The following is a 21,320-nucleotide window of genomic DNA, read 5'->3' on the forward strand; positions in this document are numbered from 1 at the left end:
CTGCTCTCTCGGGTGGACATAAAAGATCCCACGGCACTATTTCGAACAAGAGCGGAGGAGATGTCTTGGAGCCAATATTTATCCCTCAATCAACAACAAAAACCAGATGATCTGGGTCATTATCACATTGCTGTCTGTGGGAGCTTGCTGTGCGCAAATTGCCTGCCGTGGTTCCCCCATTACAACAGCGACTACACGCCAAAAAGTACTTCATTGGCTGTAAAGCGCTTTGGGATATCCGTTGCTGGTGAAAGGCGCTATATAAATTCAAGTCTTGTTACATTCCATGTCATTCACCCACACACACAGACTGCTGCGGGCCGGAGGGGGCGCTGTGGGCGGAGGCCGGAGCCGGGAGAGGAGAGGCCGGGCCGGAGGGGGCGCTGTGCGCGGAGGCCGGGAGAGGAGAGGCTGGGCCGGGCCGGGCCGGAGGGGGCGCTGTGGGCGGAGGCCGGGAGAGGAGAGGCCGGGAGGGGGCGCTGTGGGCGGAGGCCGGGCCGGGCCGGAGGGGGCGCTGTGCGCGGAGGCCGGGAGAGGAGAGGCCGGGAGGGGGCGCTGTGGGCGGAGGCCGGGCCGGAGGGGGCGCTGTGCGCGGAGGCCGGGCCGGGAGAGGAGAGGAGGGGCCGGGCCGGGCCGGGCCGGAGGGGGCGCTGTGCGCGGAGGCCGGGCCGGGAGAGGAGAGGAGAGGCCGGGGCCGGGCCGGGCCGGGCGGGTGTTGTGGCTTCGGGCTGAAGATGGCGGCCGAGGGCGGAGGCAAGGAGCTGAACGAGATCAAGTCGCAGTTCCGCACCCGGGAGGGCGCCTACAAGCTGCTCAGCCTGTCCGAGTACAGCCGCCCCAACCGGGTGCCGCTCAGCGCCGCGCAGGGCACCAACCCGGTGCGGGTGTCGCTGGTCAACGTGCGGGACCAGAGCGGCAGCGGGGACCGCATCTGCTTCAATGTGGGCCGCGAGCTCTACCTCTACTTGTACCGCGGCCCCAGGAAGGTAGGCCCAGCCCTGGGGGCAGGGGTTGGGGTGTCAAGGGTTGGGGGTCAAGGGTGGTGGGGTGTCAAGGGTTGGGGGTCAAGGGTGGTGGGGTGTCAGGTAGTGGGGTGTTAAGGGTTGGGGGGTCAAGGGTGGTGGAGTGTCAGGTAGTGGGGGTCATATACTGTGGGAGGTTTAAGGGTAGTGAGTCACAGGCTTGGGGTGTGGTGGATTCAAACCAGTTAGAGAGCGGTCACGGTTTGAGGGGCTGTCGTGTAGTGAGGGGGTCAAGGGTTGGGTGCCGGGTATTGGAGAGTTCAAGGGTTGGGTGTCGAGGGTAGTGGGGTGTCCAGGTAATGGGTAGTGGTGGGGAGGGTTAAGGGTAGTGGGTCACAGGTTAGGGGTCAGGTCGGGTGTGTGGTGGTTTGCGGTCTGGTAGTGAGGGGTCAAGAGTTGTGTGGTCAGATAGTGAGGTAACAAGTTTTAGGATCAGGTAATGCGATATCAAGTTTTGGGATTAGGTAGTGAGATTTAGGGTCAGGTAACATGGGGGGGGGGAGAGAGAGAGGAAGAGTTCGGGTCAGGTAGCAGGGGATGGAGAACCAGTGCTCATGGGCACAAGTGTTGGGAGACAAATGCAATGCAATACAATACCGAATGATCGCAAAACATCTGTTCCCATTAGAGCAGTGAAATACATTTGTATTTGTCAAGATGTTAATGTTTGTGATAATGGAATTACTCGGTGAGATATCAAGGGGGCCAGGCTGTGCGTTTACAAATTGTTTGGAGCTACAGGCTACATGGTCCCATCAAACACTATCAGGCTAGATTGTCAAGCTGGCTGGATGGACAGTGTGTAACCCACAACATCATCCGGGGGGGAAGAGCAGCCAGCATTGGTTCAGTGACTACATTTCAGGAAGTACTTCATTGGCTGGAGATTCTAGAACTAGGGAGCATAGTCTCAGGATAAGGGGTCGGCCATTTGGGACTGAGATGAGGGATTTCTTCACTCAGAGGGTGGTGAATCTTCGGAATTCTCTGCCCCAGAGGGCTGTGGAGACTCAGTCGTTGAGTATGTTCAAGGTTGAGATCGATACTTGGACTCTAGGGAAGTCAAGAGATATGAAGATCGGGCAGTAACGTGTAGTTAAGGTTGAAGATCAGCCATTCTTGTGTTCCGCTCATGCTGCTTGTAATACTGAGACCCAGAGCCGTCTGGACTGACAGTGAGTCTTTTATCTTCTCCTCAGGCAGCAGATCTGAGTAAACCCATTGACAAACGTATATACAAAGGGACGCAGCCCACCTGTCATGATTTTAACCAGTTCACCGCGACACCCGACAGTGTCTCGCTCGTCGTGGGCTTCTCAGCAGGGCAGGTCCAGTACCTGGATCCCATCAAGAAAGAAACCAGCAAGTTGTTCAATGAAGAGGTAGTGTCATCGCCCCAAGTACGAGTTGCACTTTCGAGGTTTGGCAATGATTCGGTCACTTTCTAACCAGCTGGGCAGCGGTTTCGGTTGTCCTGTTGTGGAGTGACGCAAGAGTGTTCGAGTCTACCCGAGTCTATCCTGTCCTTGTGGGGTGATTGAGTGTTCCTGAGTCTATCCTGTCCTTACAGAGTGACTGTGTGTCCGTGAGTCTATCCATTATTGTGGAGTGACAGTGTTCCTGAGTCTATCCTGTCCTTGCAGAGTGATTGAGACTGTTCCTGAGTCTGTCCCTGGGCACGGTAGTTTCATCATCATCATCATCATAGGTAGTCCCTCGAAGCGAGAATGGCTTGCTGCCACGCCAAAAAGGGATGAGTTCAGAGGTGTTTCAATGTTCCAAATCCCGAACTAATATTCCGGATCCCGAACTACATGTTGAAGGGTGGAAGATGCCTGTGCGTGAATATTTTTAACGTGCGGTGGCCGTTTTGGAGGATGTGGCACATGCGACTCCTCATCTGTAACAGAAAACAGCAGACGAGTGGTTAGCAGCAGGGGAGGGGGCAGGGTGACATGAGGAAGGTCACATAGCACAGGCTCATTTGAAATACTGCCCCGACTCCCATTATATGTAGTTCAACGACACTACGTCACATTGCCCCAACCCTAGTCCACAGACACTACGTCACATTGCCCCAACCCTAGTCCACAAACACTACATCACATTGCCCCAACCCTAGTCCACAGACATTACATCACATTGACCCAACCATAGTCCAGAGACACTACATCACATTGCCCCAACCCTAGTCCACAGACACTACATGACATTGCCCTAACCCTAGTCCACAGACACTGCATGACATTGCCCCAACCCGAGTCCACAGACACTGCATGACATTGCCCCAACCCTAGTCCACAGACACTGCATGACATTGCCCTAACCCTAGTCCACAGACACTGCATGACATTGCCCCAACCCTAGTCCACACACACTACGTCACATTGCCCCAACACTAGACAAGAGACACTACATGACATTGCCTCAACCCGAGACAAGAGACACTACATGACATTGCCCCAACTCTAGACAAGAGACACTACATGACATTGCCCCAACCCGAGTCCAGAGACACTACATCACATTGCCCCAACCCTAGTCCACAGATATTACGTCACATTGACCCAATAGTCCACAGACATTACATCACATTGCCCCAACCCAAGACAAGAGACACTACATCACATTGCCCCAACCCTAGTCCACACACACTACATCACATTGCCCCAACCCTAGTCCAGAGACATGACATCACATTGACCCAAACCTAGTCCACAGATATTACGTCACATTGACCCAATAGTCCACAGACATTACATCACATTGCCCCAACCCTAGTCCACAGACACTACATGACATTGCCCCAACCTTAGTCCACAGACATTACATCACATTGCCCCAACCCTAGACAAGAGACACTACATCACATTGCCCCAACCCGAGACAAGAGACACTACATGACATTGCCTCAACCCGAGACAAGAGACACTACATGACATTGCCTCAACCCGAGACAAGAGACATTACATCACATTGCCCCAACCCTAGACAAGAGACACTACATGACATTGCCCCAACCCTAGTCCAGAGACACAACATCACATTGCCCCAACCCTAGTCCAGAGACACTACATCACATTGCCCCAACCCTAGTCCACACACACTACATCACATTGCCCCAACCCTAGTCCAGAGACATTACATCACATTGACCCAACCCTAGTCCACAGACATTACGTCACATTGCCCCAACCCGAGTCCAGAGACATTACATCACATTGACCCAACCCTAGTCCACAGACATTACGTCACATTGACCCAATAGTCCACAGACATTACATCACATTGCCCCAACCCTAGTCCAGAGACACTACATCACATTGCCCCAACCCTAGTCCACACACACTACAAGACATTGCCCCAACCTTAGTCCACAGACATTACATCACATTGCCCCAACTCTAGACAAGAGACACTACATCACATTGCCCCAACCCTAGTCCAGAGACACGACATCACATTGCCCCAACCCTAGTCCACAGACACTGCATCACATTGCCCCAACCCAAGACAAGAGACACTACGTCACATTGCCCCAACCCTAGTCCACACACACTATGTCACATTGCCCCAACCCTAGTCCACAGACACGACATCATATTGCCCCAACCCCAGTCCACAGACACTACTGGGGCTGTGGCTGAGAGTGTTGTGGACTGGAATCTTTGCGTCCTGCAGCAAGGCCTTTCAATGGAGAAGAGAAAGGACTGGGAGATCGTCGGTGCTCTCCCGTACTCCCTGGATCGAGAGGACCGGGTGGCCTTGGGCTGAGGGCCAATAATGAGAAGCCTCCCATTTAACCGAGATCTTCCTCCCATTCGCTCCCTTCCATTCCTGCTGGCAATGTTATTTTTGTCACGTGGTCACTCGATTCACCCTCCCATTCCCCTTAGAATTTCCTTTGCCCGCCAATCCCGACGTGTAATGCTGCACACTGGAGGTCCCCTCAGCCCCGTTTAAAAATAACTTTCTCCCACTCAACTCACCGCATGAGTGGCACTCGGGATCCCAGCCTGTCACCTGCGTGGGCGGGATTTAAACCCAGCCCTTACTGTGCCACCCACCTGACCTTTCACCTGGTTGGACCTTGGTGGGACAGCAGCGTGCGAGGCGCTGAATGTACTTTCTAATGTCCAGAGTTTTGACATTGGCAGTAAATCGCTCATCTCTGTCTTTGAAAGCTGCCACGGGATTTTGTATTCGGGGTTAAATCTAACACAGCTACCACCTCGTGCCATGGGGAATGGTAGCATAGCGGCTATGTTGCTGGGCTAGTAATCTAGAGGCCTGGGCTAATGATCCAGAGACCCGAGTTCAAATCCCGCCACGGCAGCTGGAAGGATATAAATTCAGTAAATTAAATAAGTCTGGAGTATACAGCTAGTGTCGGTAATGGTGACCGAATTGTCGTCATAGCCCACTAATAGAATGCTGCACTGTCAGGTGCTGTCTTCCAGATGAGACATTAAACCGAGGCCCCGTCTGCTCTCAGGTGGACGTAGAAGATCCCATGGCTACTATTTCGAAGAAGAGCAGGGGCGTTCTCCCCGGTGTCCTGGGGCCAATATTTATCCCTCAATCAACACAACAAAAACAGATTATCTGGGTCATTATCACATTGTTGCTTGTGGGAGCTTGCTGTGCGTATTTTGGCTGCCGTGTTTCCTACATTACAACAGTGACTACACTTCGAAAGTGCTTCATTGGTCATAAAGCACTGTGGGACGTCTGGTGGTCGTGAAAGGCGCTATATAAATGCAAGTCATTAATGTCCTTTAGGGAAGGAAATCTGCCGCCCTCACCCCGGTCTGGCCTATATGTGACTCCAGACCCACAACAATGTGGTTGACCCGTAACTGCCCCTCTGAAATGGCCTCTGGATTGTCTCCACATCACGGAGCTAAATATTCCGGGCGCATTTTGTGCAGAAGATCCGCTTTCTCTTATTTACTGAAAACCAAGGCTCCGTCCTTGGGCATATTTGGGGGTGAGAGGGCTTCGCTCGCCTGTTACTGGGCTTCTCCCCGCAGACAGCCAGCAAGGGGACTGAACACGATGCCGTGAGATACGGGCCGGGTTCCTAAGTCCCCTCGGCGCTGCCGGTTTTTGTTTCTCTGCTTCTTTGCTTCAGGGTCTTGAGTGTGAAAAATCTTAAGCTGACACTCCACCCCAGTGCAGTGCTGAGGGAGCGCCGCACTGTCGGAGGGGCCGTCTTTCGGATGAGACGTTAAACCGAGGCCCCATCTGCGCGCTCAAGAAAGACTTGCATTTAGATAGCGCCTTTCGCAACCACCGGACGTGTCTCGAACTGAATTTGAGCTTTTTAAAAAAAATTAATTCAGTGGACGCAAAAGACACTATTTCGAAGAAGAGCAGGGGAGTTATCCCCGGTGTCCTGGGGCCAATATTTATCCCTCAATCAACATAACAAAAAACAGTTCATCTGGTCATTATCACATTGCTATTTGTGGGAGCTTGCTGTGCGCAAACTGGCTGCCGCGTTTCCTACATTACAACAGTGACCACACTTACAAAGTACTGGCTGTAAAGCGCTTTGGGACGTCCGGTGGCCATGAAAGGCGCTATATAAATGCAAGCCTTTCATGGCTTAAAGGGTTAAACTACGAGGGCAGGTTGCGTAAATGTGGTTCACGCTCCCTTGAGTTCAGAAGGTTGACGGCCGATCCAATTGGGGTGCTTAAAATGGTAAAATGATTCAATAGGGATAGACACAGAGAAACTATTTGCTCTGTTGCGGGAATCCACCACAAGGTGGGGATAGTGTTAAGATGACAGTGAGGACATTTAGGAGTGAGATCAGGCAGCCTTTTTAATCTGGAACATTGCTGTTTGTGGGAGCTTGCTGTGCGCAAACTGGCTGCCGCGTTTCCCACATTACAACAGTGACCACGCTCCAAAAAGTACTTCATTGGTTGTAAAGCGCTTTTGGGACGTACGGTGGTCGTGAAAGGCGCTATATAAACGCAAGTCTTTAATGTCCTTTAGGGAGGGAAATCTGCCGCCCTTACCTGGTCTGGGGCCTATACGTGACTCCAGACCCACAGCAATGTGGTTGACGTTGAAATGGCCCAGCGAGCCACTCCGTTGTCACCACCGCCTTCTCGAGGGCAATTCGGGATGGCCAATCACCATCATCGTCACAGGCAGTCCCTCAAAATCGAGGAAGACTTGCTTCCACTCTAAAAGTGAGTTCTCAGGTGGCTGCACAGTCCAATACTAGAACCACAGTCCCTGTCACAGGTGGGACAGACAGTGGTTGAGGGAAAGGGTGGGCGGGGAGTCTGGTTTGCCGCACGCTCCTTCCGCTGCCTGCGCTTGCTTTCTGCACGCTCTCGGCGACGAGACTCGGGGTGCTCAGCGCCCTCCCGGATGCTCTTCCTCCTCTTAGGGCGGACTAGTCTTTGGCCAGGGACTCCCAGGTGCCGGTGGGGAATGTTGCACTTTATCAGTTAGGGATGGGCAATAAATGCCAGCGATGCCCATGTCCCATGAATGAATTTTTTTTTTTTTAAAAAAAGCTCACATTCAGTTTGCGAGGTGTCCGGTGGTCAGGAGAGAGGCACGATACAAATGCAAGTCTTTCTTGGCAAGCAGTTAACGGTGGTTTCTTTCTCCTTGCGCCACAGAGGTTCATCGACAAGACCAAGGTGACGTGCCTGAAGTGGGTGCCGGAGTCCGAGAGCCTGTTCCTGGTCGCCCACACCAGCGGCAACCTGTACCTGTACAATGTGGAGCACCCCTGTGGCACGGCGGCCCCCCACTACCAGCCGCTGAAGCAGGGCTCCGGCTTCTCCGTCTACGCCTGCAAGAGCAAGTCGTGCCGTAACCCGCTGCTGAAGTGGTCGGTGGGCGAGGGGGCCATGCACGCCTTCGCCTTCGCTCCCGACGGCAAGCACGTGGCCTGCGCCAGCCAGGACGGCGGGCTGCGGGTCTTCCACTTCGACTCCATGGAGCTGCACGGGGCCATGAAGAGCTACTTCGGGGGTCTGCTGTGCGTGTGCTGGAGCCCCGACGGCCGCTACATCGTGACAGGCGGCGAGGACGACCTGGTGACGGTCTGGTCCTTCTGGGACTGCCGGGTGATCGCCCGGGGCCACGGCCACAAGTCCTGGGTCAGCGTGGTGGCCTTCGACCCCTACACCAGCAGCGTGGGCGAGGGCGAGGCCCCCGAGCTCAGCGGCAGCGACGAGGAGCTGCCGGAGCGCCCCCCGCTGGCCCGGGCCCGCACCGCCAGCTCCCTGTCCCGCCTCTCCAAGCGCAACTCCGCCTCCGCCGACGGCCGTCCGCCGTCCAGCCTGACCTACCGCTTCGGCTCGGTGGGCCAGGACACCCAGTTCTGCCTGTGGGACCTGACCGAGGACATCCTCTTCCCCCACCAGCCCCTGTCCCGGGCCCGCACGCACACCAACGGAGTGGGTGGCGGCGGCGGCGGCCTTCCGTGGTCGCTGAGCGGCCTGGCGCTGGAGTCGGGCCCCGCCAACCCCCTGCCCCACTCGCTCTCCCGCTCCAACAGCCTGCCCCACCCGCCCGCCGCTCGCCCACCGGCCGGCAAGGCCCCCGCCACAGACGGGGGCGGCCCCTTCGCCGGCGGCGGCGGCCGGTTCGCCACGCTGACGCTGCACGACAAGGCCGCCGACAAGACCCACAAGCCCAGCCACGGTGTCGGCCACGCCGCCAGCAAGAGCAACGACAAGCTCCACCTGGTGCCCAGAAGCAAGCTCGACCCCGCCAGGGCCCTGGGCACCGCCTTGTGCCCCCGCATGGACGAAGTGCCCCTGCTGGAGCCCCTGGTCTGCAAAAAGATCGCCCACGAGAGACTGACGGTGTTGATATTCTTGGAGGACTGCATCGTCACTGCCTGCCAAGAGGGCTTCATCTGTACGTGGGCACGGCCAGGTAAAGTGGTGAGTATGGGAGTGGCGGCTGGCCAGAGGCGTGGTCTCTGTCGCCTCCTCCAGCCCCACAACCCTCACTGCATGCCTCCAATTCTGGCCCCTTGAACATCCCCCCCCCCCACCCCATCTTGGATGTCCGAGGAGAGAATGAGTTTGAGCAGGAGATGGGACATTGAGTGTCAACAGAGTGAGGATGGAGGTTAAGAGGAACAAAGCAGGAGATAGACAGAACTTTGAGCAATAAGGGAATAAAGGGTTATGGGGAGCGAGCAGGGAAGTGGAGCTGAGTCCATGCGAGAAGAATAAGAGGGTATCTCATTGAATTCTGACGGGGTTGGATAGACTGGATGTGGGGAGGATGTTTCCCCCGGGCTGGGAAGTCTAGAACAAGGGGTCACAGTCTCAGGATACGGGGTAGGAAATTTAAGACCGAGATGAGGAGAAATGTTTTCACTCAGAGGGTGGTGAACCTGTGGAATTCTCTACCACAGAAGGCTGTGGAGGCCAAGTCACTGAATATATTTAAGAGGGAGATAGATAGATTTCTAAACACAAAAGGCAACAAGGGGTATGGGGAAAAAGCGGGACTATGGTGTTGAGATAGAGGATCAGCCATGATCATATTGAATGGCGGTGCAGGCTCGAAGGGCCGAATGGCCGACTACTGCTCCTATTTTCTACGTTTCTATGATCAGATCAGCCATGATCTTATTGAATGGAGGAGCAGGCCAAATGGCCTACTCCTGCTCCTATTTCTTATGTTCTTAACATTCAAAGGATCAGTGACCATCGTAGAGAGATACAACAGAGAGAGAGAGAGAGAACTATCAATTCTGGCTTCTTCACGTCCCCGATTTTCATCGCTCCAATATTGGCAGCCGTGACTTCAGCTGCCTCGGTCCCTAAGCTCTGGAATTCCCTCCCAAAACCTCTCCGCGCCTCTCCTTTTAAAACGCTCCATAAAACCTACCCTTGAGACCAAGCACCTGTCCCAATATCTCCATATGTGGCTCAGTGTTGGATTTTGTTTTGCATGGTTCCTCTCAAACGCTCTGGGACGTTTTTGCTACATTAAGGGCGCTATATTGTTGTTGGTCAATTGAGAATAAGCCGCACTTGTATGCAGTCGCAAAGTGTGGTTTGTGAAGGGCTTGCCGATATTCTAGCAGAGTTCGCGGAAGCCATGCCACAAGTTGCACAGCTTCTGAGAGCAGTTTGTACCCATGTGTGATCTCCTTGTCTCTGTCACTTTCTCCAGCCCTGCAACCTTCCGAGCTCTCTGTGCTCCACCAATTCTGGCCCCTTGCACATCCCCCAATTTCCTTCGCTCCACCATTTGTGGCCATGCCTTCAGCTGCCCGGGCACCAAGCACGAGAATTTCCTCCCTTAACCTCGTCACCCCTCTCTCTCCTTTTAAGATGCTCCTTAAAACCTACCTTTGTGACCAAGCTTTTGGTCACCTGTCCTAATATCTCCTTTTGTGGCTCGCTCTATCTGCGTGCTGCCCCCTCGGTAACATCATCGAAAAGCACAGCGTCAGTTTCCACATGTACGCTGACAACACCCAGCGCCACCTCGCCACCACTTCACTCGACCCCTCCACTGCCTCTAAATTGTCAGACTGCTTGCCCCACATCCAGTGCTAGATTGGCAGAAATTTTATATTTTTAATTTTTAATTAAATATTGGGAAGACCGAAGCTGTTGTTTTCGGTCCCCGACACAAGCTGTGTTCCCTGGCCACCGACTCCATCTCTCTCTCTCCCTAGCATCTGTCCGAGGCTGAACCAGACTGCTCGCAACCTCGGTGTCATATTTGACCCTGAAATGAGCTTTCCGGCCACATATCCGCAGCGTAACTGAGACCAAACTATTTCCCTCTCCGTAACATAGAAAATAGGTGCAGGAGTAGGCCATTCGGCCCTTCTAGCCTGCACCGCCGTTCAATGAGTTCATGGCTGAACATGCAACTTCAGTACCCCATTCCTGCTTTCTCACCACACTCCTTGATCCCCCTAGTAGTAAGGACTACATCTAACTCCTTTTTGAATATATTTAGTGAATTGGCCTCAACAACTTTCTGTGGTAGAGAATTCCACAGGTTCACCACTCTCTGGGTGAAGACGTTTCTCCTCATCTCGGTCCTAAATGGCTTCCCCCTTATCCTTCGACTGTGACCCCTGGTTCTGGACTTCCCCAACATTGGGAACATTCTTCCTGCATCTAACCTGTCTGAACCCATCAGAATTTTAAACGTTTCTATGAGGTCCCCTCTCATTCTTCTGAACTCCAGTGAATACAAGCCCAGTTGATCCAGTCTTTCTTGATAGGTCAGTCCCGCCATCCCGGGAATCAGTCTGGTGAACCTTCGCTGCACTCCCTCAATAGCAAGAATGTCCTTCCTCAAGTTAGGAGACCAAAACTCTACACAATACTCCAGGTGTGGCCTCACCAAGGCCCTGTACAACTGTAGCAACACCTCCCTGCCCCTGTACTCAAATCCCCTCGCTATGAAGGCCAACATGCCATTTGCTTTCTTAACCGCCTGATGTACCTGCATGCCAACCTTCAATGACTGATGTACCATGACATCCAGGTCTCGTTGCACCTTCCCTTTTCCTAATCTGTCACCATTCAGATAATAGTCTGTCTCTCTGTTTTTACCACCAAAGTGGATAACCTCACATTTATCCACATTATACTTCATCTGCCATGCATTTGCCCACTCACCTAACCTATCCAAGTCGCTCTGCAGCCTCATAGCATCCTCCTCGCAGCTCACACTGCCACCCAACTTAGTGTCATCTGCAAATTTGGAGATACTACATTTAATCCCCTCGTCTAAATCATTAATGTACAGTGTAAACAGCTGGGGCCCCAGCACAGAACCTTGCGGTACCCCACTAGTCACTGCCTACCATTCTGAAAAGTACCCATTTACTCCTACTCTTTGCTTCCTGAATGACAACCAGTTCTCAATCCACGTCAGCACACTACCCCCAATCCCTTGTGTTTTAACTTTGCACATTAATCTCTTGTGTGGGACCTTGTCGAAAGCCTTCTGAAAGTCCAAATACACCACATCAACTGGTTCTCCCTTGTCCACTCTACTGGAAACATCCTCAAAAAATTCCAGAAGATTTGTCAAGCATGATTTCCCTTTCACAAATCCATGCTGACTTGGACCTATCATGTCACCTCTTTCCAAATGCGCTGCTATGACATCCTTAATAATTGATTCCATCATTTTACCCACTACCGATGTCAGGCTGACCGGTCTATAATTCCCTGTTTTCTCTCTCCCTCCTTTTTTAAAAAGTGGGGTTACATTGGCTACCCTCCACTCGATAGGAACTGATCCAGAGTCAATGGAATGTTGGAAAATGACTGTCAATGCATCCGCTATTTCCCAGGCCACCTCCTTAAGTACTCTGGGATGCAGTCCATCAGGCCCTGGGGATTTATCGGCCTTCAATCCCATCAATTTCCCCAACACAATTTCCCGACTAATAAGGATTTCCCTCAGTTCCTCCTCCTTACTAGACCCTCTGACCCCTTTTATATCCGGAAGGTTGTTTGTGTCCTCCTTAGTGAATACCGAACCAAAGTACTTGTTCAATTGGTTTGCCATTTCTTTGTTCCCCGTTATGACTTCCCCTGATTCTGACTGCAGGGGACCTACGTTTGTCTTTACTAACCTTTTTCTCTTTACATATCTATAGAAACTTTTGCAATCCGTCTTAATGTTCCCTGCAAGCTCCTTCTCTTCCTCCATTTTCCCTGCCCTAATCAAACCCTTTGTCCTCCTCTGCTGAGTTCTAAATTTCTCCCAGTCCCTGGGTTCGCTGCTATTTGTATGCCACTTCCTTGGCTTTAATACTATCCCTGATTTCCCTTGATAGCCACGGTTGAGCCACCTTCCCTTTTTTATTTTTACGCCAGACAGGAATGTACAATTGTTGTAGTTCATCCATGCGGTCTCTAAATGTCTGCCATTGCCCATCCACAGTCAACCCCTTAAGTATCATTCGCCAATCTATCCGAGCCAATTCACGCCTCATATCTTCAAAGTTACCCTTCTTTAAGTTCTGGACCATGGTCTCTGAATTAACTGTTTCATTCTCCATCCTAATGCAGAATTCCACCATATTATGGTCACTCTTCCCCAAGGGGCCTTGCACAACGAGATTGCTAATTAATCCTCTCTCATTACACAACATCCAGTCTAAGATGGCCTCTCCCCTAGTTGGTTCCTCGACATATTGGTCTAGAAAACCATCCCTTATGCACTCCAGGAAATCCTCCTCCACCGTATTGCTTCCAGTTTGGTTTGTCCAATCTATGTGCTTATTAAAGTCACCCATTATAATTGCTGCACCTTTATTGCATGCACCCCTAATTTCCTGTTTGATGCCCTCCCCAACATCACTACTACTGTTTGGAGGTCTGTACACAACTCCCACTAACGTTTTTTGCCCTTTGGTGTTCTGCAGCTCTACCCATATAGATTTCACATCATCCAAGCTAATGTCCTTCCTAACTATTGCATTAACCTTTAACCAGCAATGCTACCCCACCTCCTTTTCATTTTATTCTATCCTTCCTGAATGTTGAATACCCCTGGATGTTGAGTTCCCAGCCCTGATCATCCTGGAGCCACGTCTCTGTAATCCCAATCACATCATATTTGTTAACATCTATTTGCACAGTTAATTCATCCACTTTATTACGGATACTCCTTGCATTAAGACACCAAGCCTTCAGGCTTGTTTTTTTAACACCCTTTGTCCTTTTAGAATTTTGCTGTTCAGTGGCCCTTTTTGTTCTTTGCCTTGGGTTTCTCTGCCCTCCACTTTTCCTCATCTCCTTTCTGTCTTTTGCTTTTGTCTCCTTTTTGATTCCCTCTGTCTCCCTGCATTGGTTCCCATCCCCCTGCCATATTAGTTTAACTCCTCCCCAACAGCACTAGCAAACACTCCCCCTAGGACATTGGTTCCGGTCCTGCCCAGGTGCAGACCGTCCGGTTTGTACTGGTCCCACCTCCCCCAGAACCGGTTCCAATGCCCCAGGAATTTGTATCCCTCCCTGCTGCACCACTGCTCAAGCCACGTATTCATCTGAGTTATCCTGCGATTCTTACTCTGACTAGCACGTGGCACTGGTAGCAATCCCGAGATGACTACTTTTGAGGTCCTACTTTTTAATTTAGCTCCTAGCTCCTTAAATTCGTTTCGTAGGACCTCATCCCTTTTTTTACCTATGTCGTTGGTACCAATGTGCACCACGACAACTGGCTGTTCTCCCTCCCTTTTTAGAATGTCCTGCACCCGCTCCGAGACATCCTTGACCCTTGCACCAGGGAGGCAACATACCATCCTGGAGTCTCGGTTGCGGCCGCAGAAACGCCTATCTATTCCCCTTACAATTGAATCCCCTATCACTATCGCTCTCCCACTCTTTTTCCTGCCCTCCTGTGCAACAGAGCCAGCCACGGTGCCATGAACTTGGCTGCTGCTGCCCTCCCCTGATGAGTCATCCCCCTCAACAGTACTCAAAGCAGTGTATCTGTTTTGCAGGGGGATGACTACAGGGGACCCCTGCACTACCTTCCTTGCACTACTCTACCTGCTGGTCTTCCATTCCCTAGCTGGCTTTGGACCCTTCACCTGCAGTAAGACCAACTTGCTACACGTGCTACTCATGTCATTCTCAGCATCGTGGATGCTCCAGAGTGTATCCACCCTCAGCTCCAATTCCACAACGCGGTGCGTCAGGAGCTGGAGGCGGATACACTTCCCGCAGACGTAGTCGTCAGGGACACCGGAAGTGTCCCTGAGTTCCCACATGGTACAGGAGGAGCATATCACGTGACCGAGCTCTCCTGCCATGACTTAACCCTTAGATACACTTAAATTTGCAACAACAATGTTAAAAGTTACTGACTGATATAAAAAAGAAAGAAAAAGAAAAGCTACTCACTAATCACCAGCCAATCACTTACCCCCTTGGCTGTGTCGTCACCTTTTGATTTCTTTCTACTTTTTTGCTTTCTCTCCCAGGTGGAGCTGTACAAGCCCCACCTCTCTCCCCGGACTGCCCGACTGCTGAACCTCTCTCGACGTTCGTCCGTCTCCGCCTCTTGCCTCAGCTCATCCGCTGCTGAAACCCTCATCCGTGCCTTTGTTACCTCTAGACTTGACTATTCCAACGCACTCCTGACTGGCCTCCCACATTCTACCCTACGTAAACTAGAGGTGATCCAAAACTCGGCAGCCTGTGTCCTAACCCACATTAAGTCCCGCTCACCCATCAACCCCTGTGCTCGCTGCCCCGTGTCCTAGTTCACACCGAGTCCCGCTCACCCATCACCCCCTGTGCTCGCTGCCCCGTGTCCTAGCTCACACCGGGTCCCGCTCACCCATCACCCCCTGTGCTCACTGCCCCGTGTCCTAACTCGCACCGAGTCCCACTCGCCCATCGCCCCCCGTGCTCACTGCCCCGTGTCCTAACTCGCACCGAGTCCTGCTCTCCCATCACCCCCTGTGCTCGCTGCCCCGTGTTCTAACTCGCACCGAGTCCTGCTCTCCCATCACCCCCTGTGCTCGCTGCCCCGTGTCCTAACTCGCACCGAGTCCCACTCGCCCATCGCCCCCCCGTGCTCACTGCCCCGTGTCCTAACTCGCACCGAGTCCTGCTCACCCATCACCCCCTGTGCTCGCTGCCCCGTGTCCTAACTCGCACCGAGTCCTGCTCTCCCATCACCCCCTGTGCTCGCTGCCCCATGCCCTAACTCGCACCGAGTCCCGCTCACCCATCACCCCCTGTGCTCGCTGCCCCGTGTCCTAACTTGCACCGAGTCCCGCTTGCCCATCACCCCCTGTGATCGCTGCCCCATGCCCTAACTCGCACCGAGTCCCGCTCACCCATCACCCCCTGTGCTCACTGACCTACATTGGCTCCCAGTTAAGCAACGCCTCGATTTAAAAATTCTCATCCTTGTTTTCAAATCCCTCCATGGCCTCACCCCCTCCCTATCTCTGTAATCTCCTCCAGCCTCACCCCCCCCCCCCCGAGATGTCTGCACTCTTCTAATTCTGTCATATTTGACCCTGAAATGAGCTTCTGACCAAATATCTGCCCCGTAACTGAGTCCAAACCATTTCCACTTCAGTAACATCGCCCGTCTCCGTCCCTTGCCTCAGCTCATCTGCATTCCCAATTTTAATCGCTCCACCATCGGTGGCCGTGCCTTCTGTTGCCTGGGTCCCAAGCTCTGGAACTGCCTGCCTAAACCTCTCCGCCTCTCTTTTGACTTTAAGACACTCCTTAAACCCTACCAAGCTTTTGGACAAGTGAGTAAAGGGTTATGTGGAGTGGGCAGGGAAGTGGAACTGAGTCCATGATCAGATCAGCCATGATCTTATTAAATGGCGGAGAGGCGCTCGAGGGGTCACATGGCCGACTCCTCCTATTTCTTGTGACATCCGCCCAGATTTCCCCTTGTGTGGCTCAGTAACAAATTTTGTTTTATAACACTTCTGCGAAGCGCCTAGGGTCATTTCACTACAGTAAAGGCGCTGTAGGAATGCAAGTTGTCATGCATCTCAGATCCTGCGGGAACAGCCAAACAGAGTGGGTGGGAGGAGAGGGCGACGAGAGAAACCCTCCCCACTGATGGCAGAGGACCGAAGTTAGAGAAACACTTCGACACACAAAGGGCAGCAGACGTTTGGAACTCTCTGCCGCTCACTGCAGTTCGTGCTCGGTCAATTATTAATTTTAAATCTGAGATTGTTGGAGGATTCTGAATGTAAACATGAGTTTGCTCGCTTTGAGGGGAGGGGAGGATGGGGGGAAAGGAGGGAGGGAGGGGAGGTTATTTTGTACCAGTCTTTATCCCTTAATACCTTTTTGGTTGACAAAAATCTACCAATCCCCGATTTAAAATTAACAATTGTCGCAGCATTGATTGCCGTTTGCGGAAGAGAGTTCTAAACTTCTACCGCCCTTTGTGTGTCAGAGTGTTCCCTAACTTCACTCCTGAAAGGCCTATTTTTAGACTCTGTCCCCTGGTCCTAGACTCCCCAACCAGCAGGAATAGTCTCACTCTATCTACCCACCCTATCTGTTCCACTTAATATCCTGAAAACTTCGATCAGGTCACCCCTTAACCATCTAAATTCCAGGGAATACAGCCCGAGTTTGTGTAATTGCTCCTTGTAATTAATCAGGTCTGATTCTGGTAAATCTCTGCTGCACTCCCTCCAAGGCCTGGTGCCCAGAACTGCTCACAGTGAACCCGGGATTATCCCTTTGGCCCTTTGGTACTTCACCCCTGGCCGTTTTTAAAGGGTTAACCCTAAACGGTGTGTGTTGACGGGGGCTGGTTCTCTGGAGGTGTTTCGCTGATCCTCAACCTCACGCCCCCCCCCCCCCCCACACATACACATAGGAGAAGAATCGCTGGACAGTGAGGAGGAGGGCTGGCTGGAGAGGGGGGTTGGGAGGGTGTGGTGCGTGGAGGGCTGGCTAGCGAGGGGGGGGGGGGTTGGAGGGCATGGGTGCGGTGCGTGTCGGTTAGCGATCAGGAGCAGAATCTCGAACATCCCCTAATGTGGAGGTGCTGTGACTACCTGTGAGGCTGCTACTGCTGTCTTGGCTAAGAGCATACTCTCGCAGGCTGTGTCGCGGCTCTAGGGTCCTCTGCAGGGCTTGGTGGCAGAGTAACGTTATCCACCAAGGGAAGTCACTGTGGCCCACTCTGTACTGGTATGTTACAATTATAATACAGCGTCCCTGTGGTGGTTATTTTACAGGGGTAATTACTGATACTTTGCCCATTTACAAATGTTCTTAGTCACGACATTAGTCCCTTATCCCGCGAGGTGACCCCTTAGCGCCTCCCAAACCCGGGACCTCTACCGCCCGGAAGGACACGGACAGCAGGCGCATGGGAACACCACCACCTCCACGTTCCCCACCGAGTCACACACCATCCTGACTTGGCCGTTCCTTCATCGTCGCTGTGTCAAAATCCTGGAACTCCCTCCCTAACAGCACTGTGGGAGCACCTTCACCACACGGGACTGCAGCGGTTCAAGAAGGCGGCTCACCACCACCTTCTCAAGGGGCAATTAGGGATGGGCAATAAATGCCGGCCTTGCCAACAACGTCCACATTCCAAAATCAAGGAAAAGAAAAAAAATAACACCTTTGTTGGAAGGGGAATGCGCATTTATCATCATTGAAATGTGGGGGGGGGCGTCCAGTGGACTCCACAACCGAGGTGTAGATAAACAGGCCCTGCCTCAAGGGTGGTGCTTATCTGAAACCTTTCCCCCACCCCCAGAGGGCAATACTGGATCAGTGAAATTTCCACGGCTGAGCACAGTAGGTTTGTTTTCGGTAACGGTGCAGCGAAGGTTCACTGGATTGATTCCTGGGATGAGGGCTGTCCTATGATGAGAGATTGTGTCGAGTGGCCCTATACTCTCTGCTGTTTAGAAGAATGAGGTGTGATCTCATTGAAACATAAGATTGTGAGGGGGATTGACAGGGTAGATGCTGAGAGGATGTTTCCCCCCCCGGACTGGAGTGTCCAGAACCAGGGGTCACAGTCTCAGGATAAGGGGTCGGCCATTTAAGACAGAGATGAGGAATTTCTTCACTCAGAGGGTGGTGTGAATCCTTGAAATTCCCCGCCCCAGAGGGCTGTGGATGCTGAGTCATTGAATATATTTCAAGGCAGAGAGCGCTCGAGTTTTGGTCTCCAGGGGAATCGAGGGATGTGACGATCAGGCGGGAAAGTGGAGTTGAAGTTGACGATCGTCCATGATCTTATTGAATGGTGGAGCAGGCTCGAGGGGCCGTACGGCCTTCTCCTGCTCACATTTCGTATGTTTTTATGATCTGGACCAAAGGCGGGTAAATGGGCTTGAGGTACAGATCAGCTGCAATGCAATTGAACGATTCAATACTCTCAACAGGAAGGACGTTCTTGCTATTGAGGGAGTGCAGCGAAGGTTCACCAGACTGATTCCCGGGATGGCGGGACTGACACATGAGGAGAGGCTGGATCGACTGGGCCTGTATTCACTGGAGTTTAGAAGGATGAGAGGGGATCTCATAGAAACGTACAAGATTCTGACGGGACGGGACAGGTTAGATGCGGGAAGAATGTTCCCGATGTTGGGGAAGTCCAGAACCAGGGGGCACAGTCTTAGGATAAGGGGTAGGCCATTTAGGACCGAGATGAGGAGAAACTTCTTCACTCAGAGAGTTGCTAACCTGTGGAATTCCCTGCTGCAGAGAGTTGTTGATGCCAGTTCATTGGATATATTGAGGAGGGAGTTAGATATGGCCCTTACGGCTAAAGGGATCGAGGGGTATGGAGAGAAAGCAGGAAAGGGGTACTGAGGTGAATGATCAGCCATGATCTTATTGAATGGTGGTGCAGGCTCGAAGGGCCAAACAGCCTACTCCTGCACCTATTTTCTATGTTTCAAAGGGCTGAATCGACTACTCCTGATCCTCTTGTGATTACTCTCTCTAGTCCCTGTCACGGGGTGTCAATGGTTAAAGAATATTGCAGCACAGAAGGAGGCCATTTGTCCCATCATGCCTGTGCCGGCTCTTTGAAAGAGCTATCCCCCGTTCTTTTCCCCCATCGTCCTGCAATTCATTTTCCTTTTCAAGTATTTATCCAAGTGCCTTTTGAAAGTTACTTTTGAATCTGCTTCCACCGCCCTTTCTGGCAGCTCATGCTAGCCTGGTGGAGAAACCATAGCAACAGCCCCACGAGCCAGTTCCGCCATTCAATTAGTGCGACTTAACATTACAACAGTGACTACACTCCAAAGGTACTTCATTGGTTGTAAAGCGTTTTGAGACGTCCGGTGGTCGTGAAAGGCGCTATATAAATCCAAGTCTTTTAACTCTATCCGTCTTGGTTCCCGTAACCCTTAATGCTCTTGCCTAACAAGCATCGGTTTTGAAAATTTCAATTGACCCCCCCCAGCCTCAACAGCTTTTTTTTGGGGGGGGGGGGGGTGAGTTTGAGATTTCCACTGCCCTTTACGTGAAGAAGTGCTTCCTGACAGCACCCACTGAACGGCCTAGCTCTAATTTTAAGGTTATTCCTCCCCCCCCCCCCGTGTGTTGATAAAACCTATGCGTATTTTCTGTTTTCAGGGTTTACTGTCTGCACAGAATCAAGCTAATTCACCGAGCGGGACTGTGGTGTAGCTGGAATCTGGTGCGAAAGGACATTGAGCTGTTGAGATACGTGGGCACTGCTGGTATCTCGGCACTCGCCCGTCAAGACCCGGAGCCGCTGGTGCATCGACACTCCTGGTTCGCGGAGAAGGAATCCCCAGAGCTGCGTCGGCCACGAGCCGAAATGGACTCCTTTATTTATTAATCATTTGAAACTAAAATCCTTGTCAGTGGAGCTCGGCCCTTAAATGACATCTAATTTATGTAACTGTACAGTCCAAGTGTAACACAGAGCGCGAAACGAGGAGCTTTATCAGTGTCTTAACTACAGATAGATTATTATATATTGTGTACATAGACAAAGGAACTAATCGAGGACAGGCAATCAATGTAATTCTCATCGCAGAGGCCGGTACAAGCCGGGAGCAGGCCAGATCCCACACTCCCGAGCACTAGAAATAGGATTTGGTCCAAGGCAAATCCCAATTATGTTCATCTCCAAACTGAAGAGGAAAATCACCCGAGGCTTTGAAGCCCGAACGGAACACTCCATCTGCTGTTGTTTGCAAAATGGGATGATGGCGAGTCGATGGTCGCTATTTTGTTTTTTTTGCACTTAATCGAATTGTTCGACCAGAGGCTGGGCTGTGATGCAGTACATTTGGTACCATTACCTCTGGCTATAAATATTGTCCCTGCAGAGATTTGCAACTGATAACTGGTTTCTCCTTTATTAAAATATTTAAAATATGTTTCTAATACGGTAGGGTTGTTTTTCTTGGCTACTTTTAGCCAGTGTCTGGAGGGAATAAAAACAGAATACGGGAAATCTCAGCGGGTCAGGCAGCATCTGTGGAGAGGAAGCAGCGTTAATTCTTCGTGTCGATGACCCTTCGTCAGAACTCACCAGTTGACCAGTTGCGATGTTGGGGAAGTCCAGAACCAGGGCTCCCAGTCTAAGGATAAGGGGTAAGCCATTTAGGACCGAGTTGAGAAACTTCTTCACTGAGAATTGTGAACCTGTGGAATTCTCTACCACAGAAAGTTGTTGAGGCCAGTTCATTGGACATATCCAAGAGGGCGTTAGATGTGGCCCTTACGGCTAAAGGGATCAAGGGGTATGGAGAGAAAGCAGGAGTGGGGTACTGAAGTTGCATGATCAGCC

The 21,320-nt window shown here is 52.0% G+C and overlaps 1 protein-coding gene across 6 annotated transcripts; it reads left to right on the plus strand.

The window, feature by feature from the left end:
- The first annotated feature begins 676 nt into the window (after positions 1 to 676).
- On the plus strand, positions 677 to 20,907 carry LOC139239184 (WD repeat-containing protein 20-like). Of its 6 annotated transcripts, none has more exons than XM_070867809.1 (4): positions 677 to 986; positions 2,222 to 2,422; positions 7,673 to 8,950; positions 20,132 to 20,269. In XM_070867809.1, exons 1-4 carry the CDS (start codon positions 735 to 737, stop codon positions 20,183 to 20,185), a joined length of 1,785 nt encoding a protein of 594 aa, XP_070723910.1. In that variant the 5' UTR covers positions 677 to 734; the 3' UTR covers positions 20,186 to 20,269. The 6 variants fall into 6 exon arrangements, with proteins under 6 accessions (XP_070723910.1, XP_070723911.1, XP_070723912.1 ...); XM_070867810.1 differs by having other exon boundaries at positions 2,222 to 2,404; XM_070867811.1 differs by having other exon boundaries at positions 7,673 to 8,942; positions 20,132 to 20,249.
- Positions 20,908 to 21,320: the final 413 nt, after the last annotated feature.

Source organism: Pristiophorus japonicus, chromosome 26 (genome assembly GCF_044704955.1).
Source record: "Pristiophorus japonicus isolate sPriJap1 chromosome 26, sPriJap1.hap1, whole genome shotgun sequence".
Lineage (NCBI taxonomy): Eukaryota > Metazoa > Chordata > Chondrichthyes > Pristiophoridae > Pristiophorus > Pristiophorus japonicus.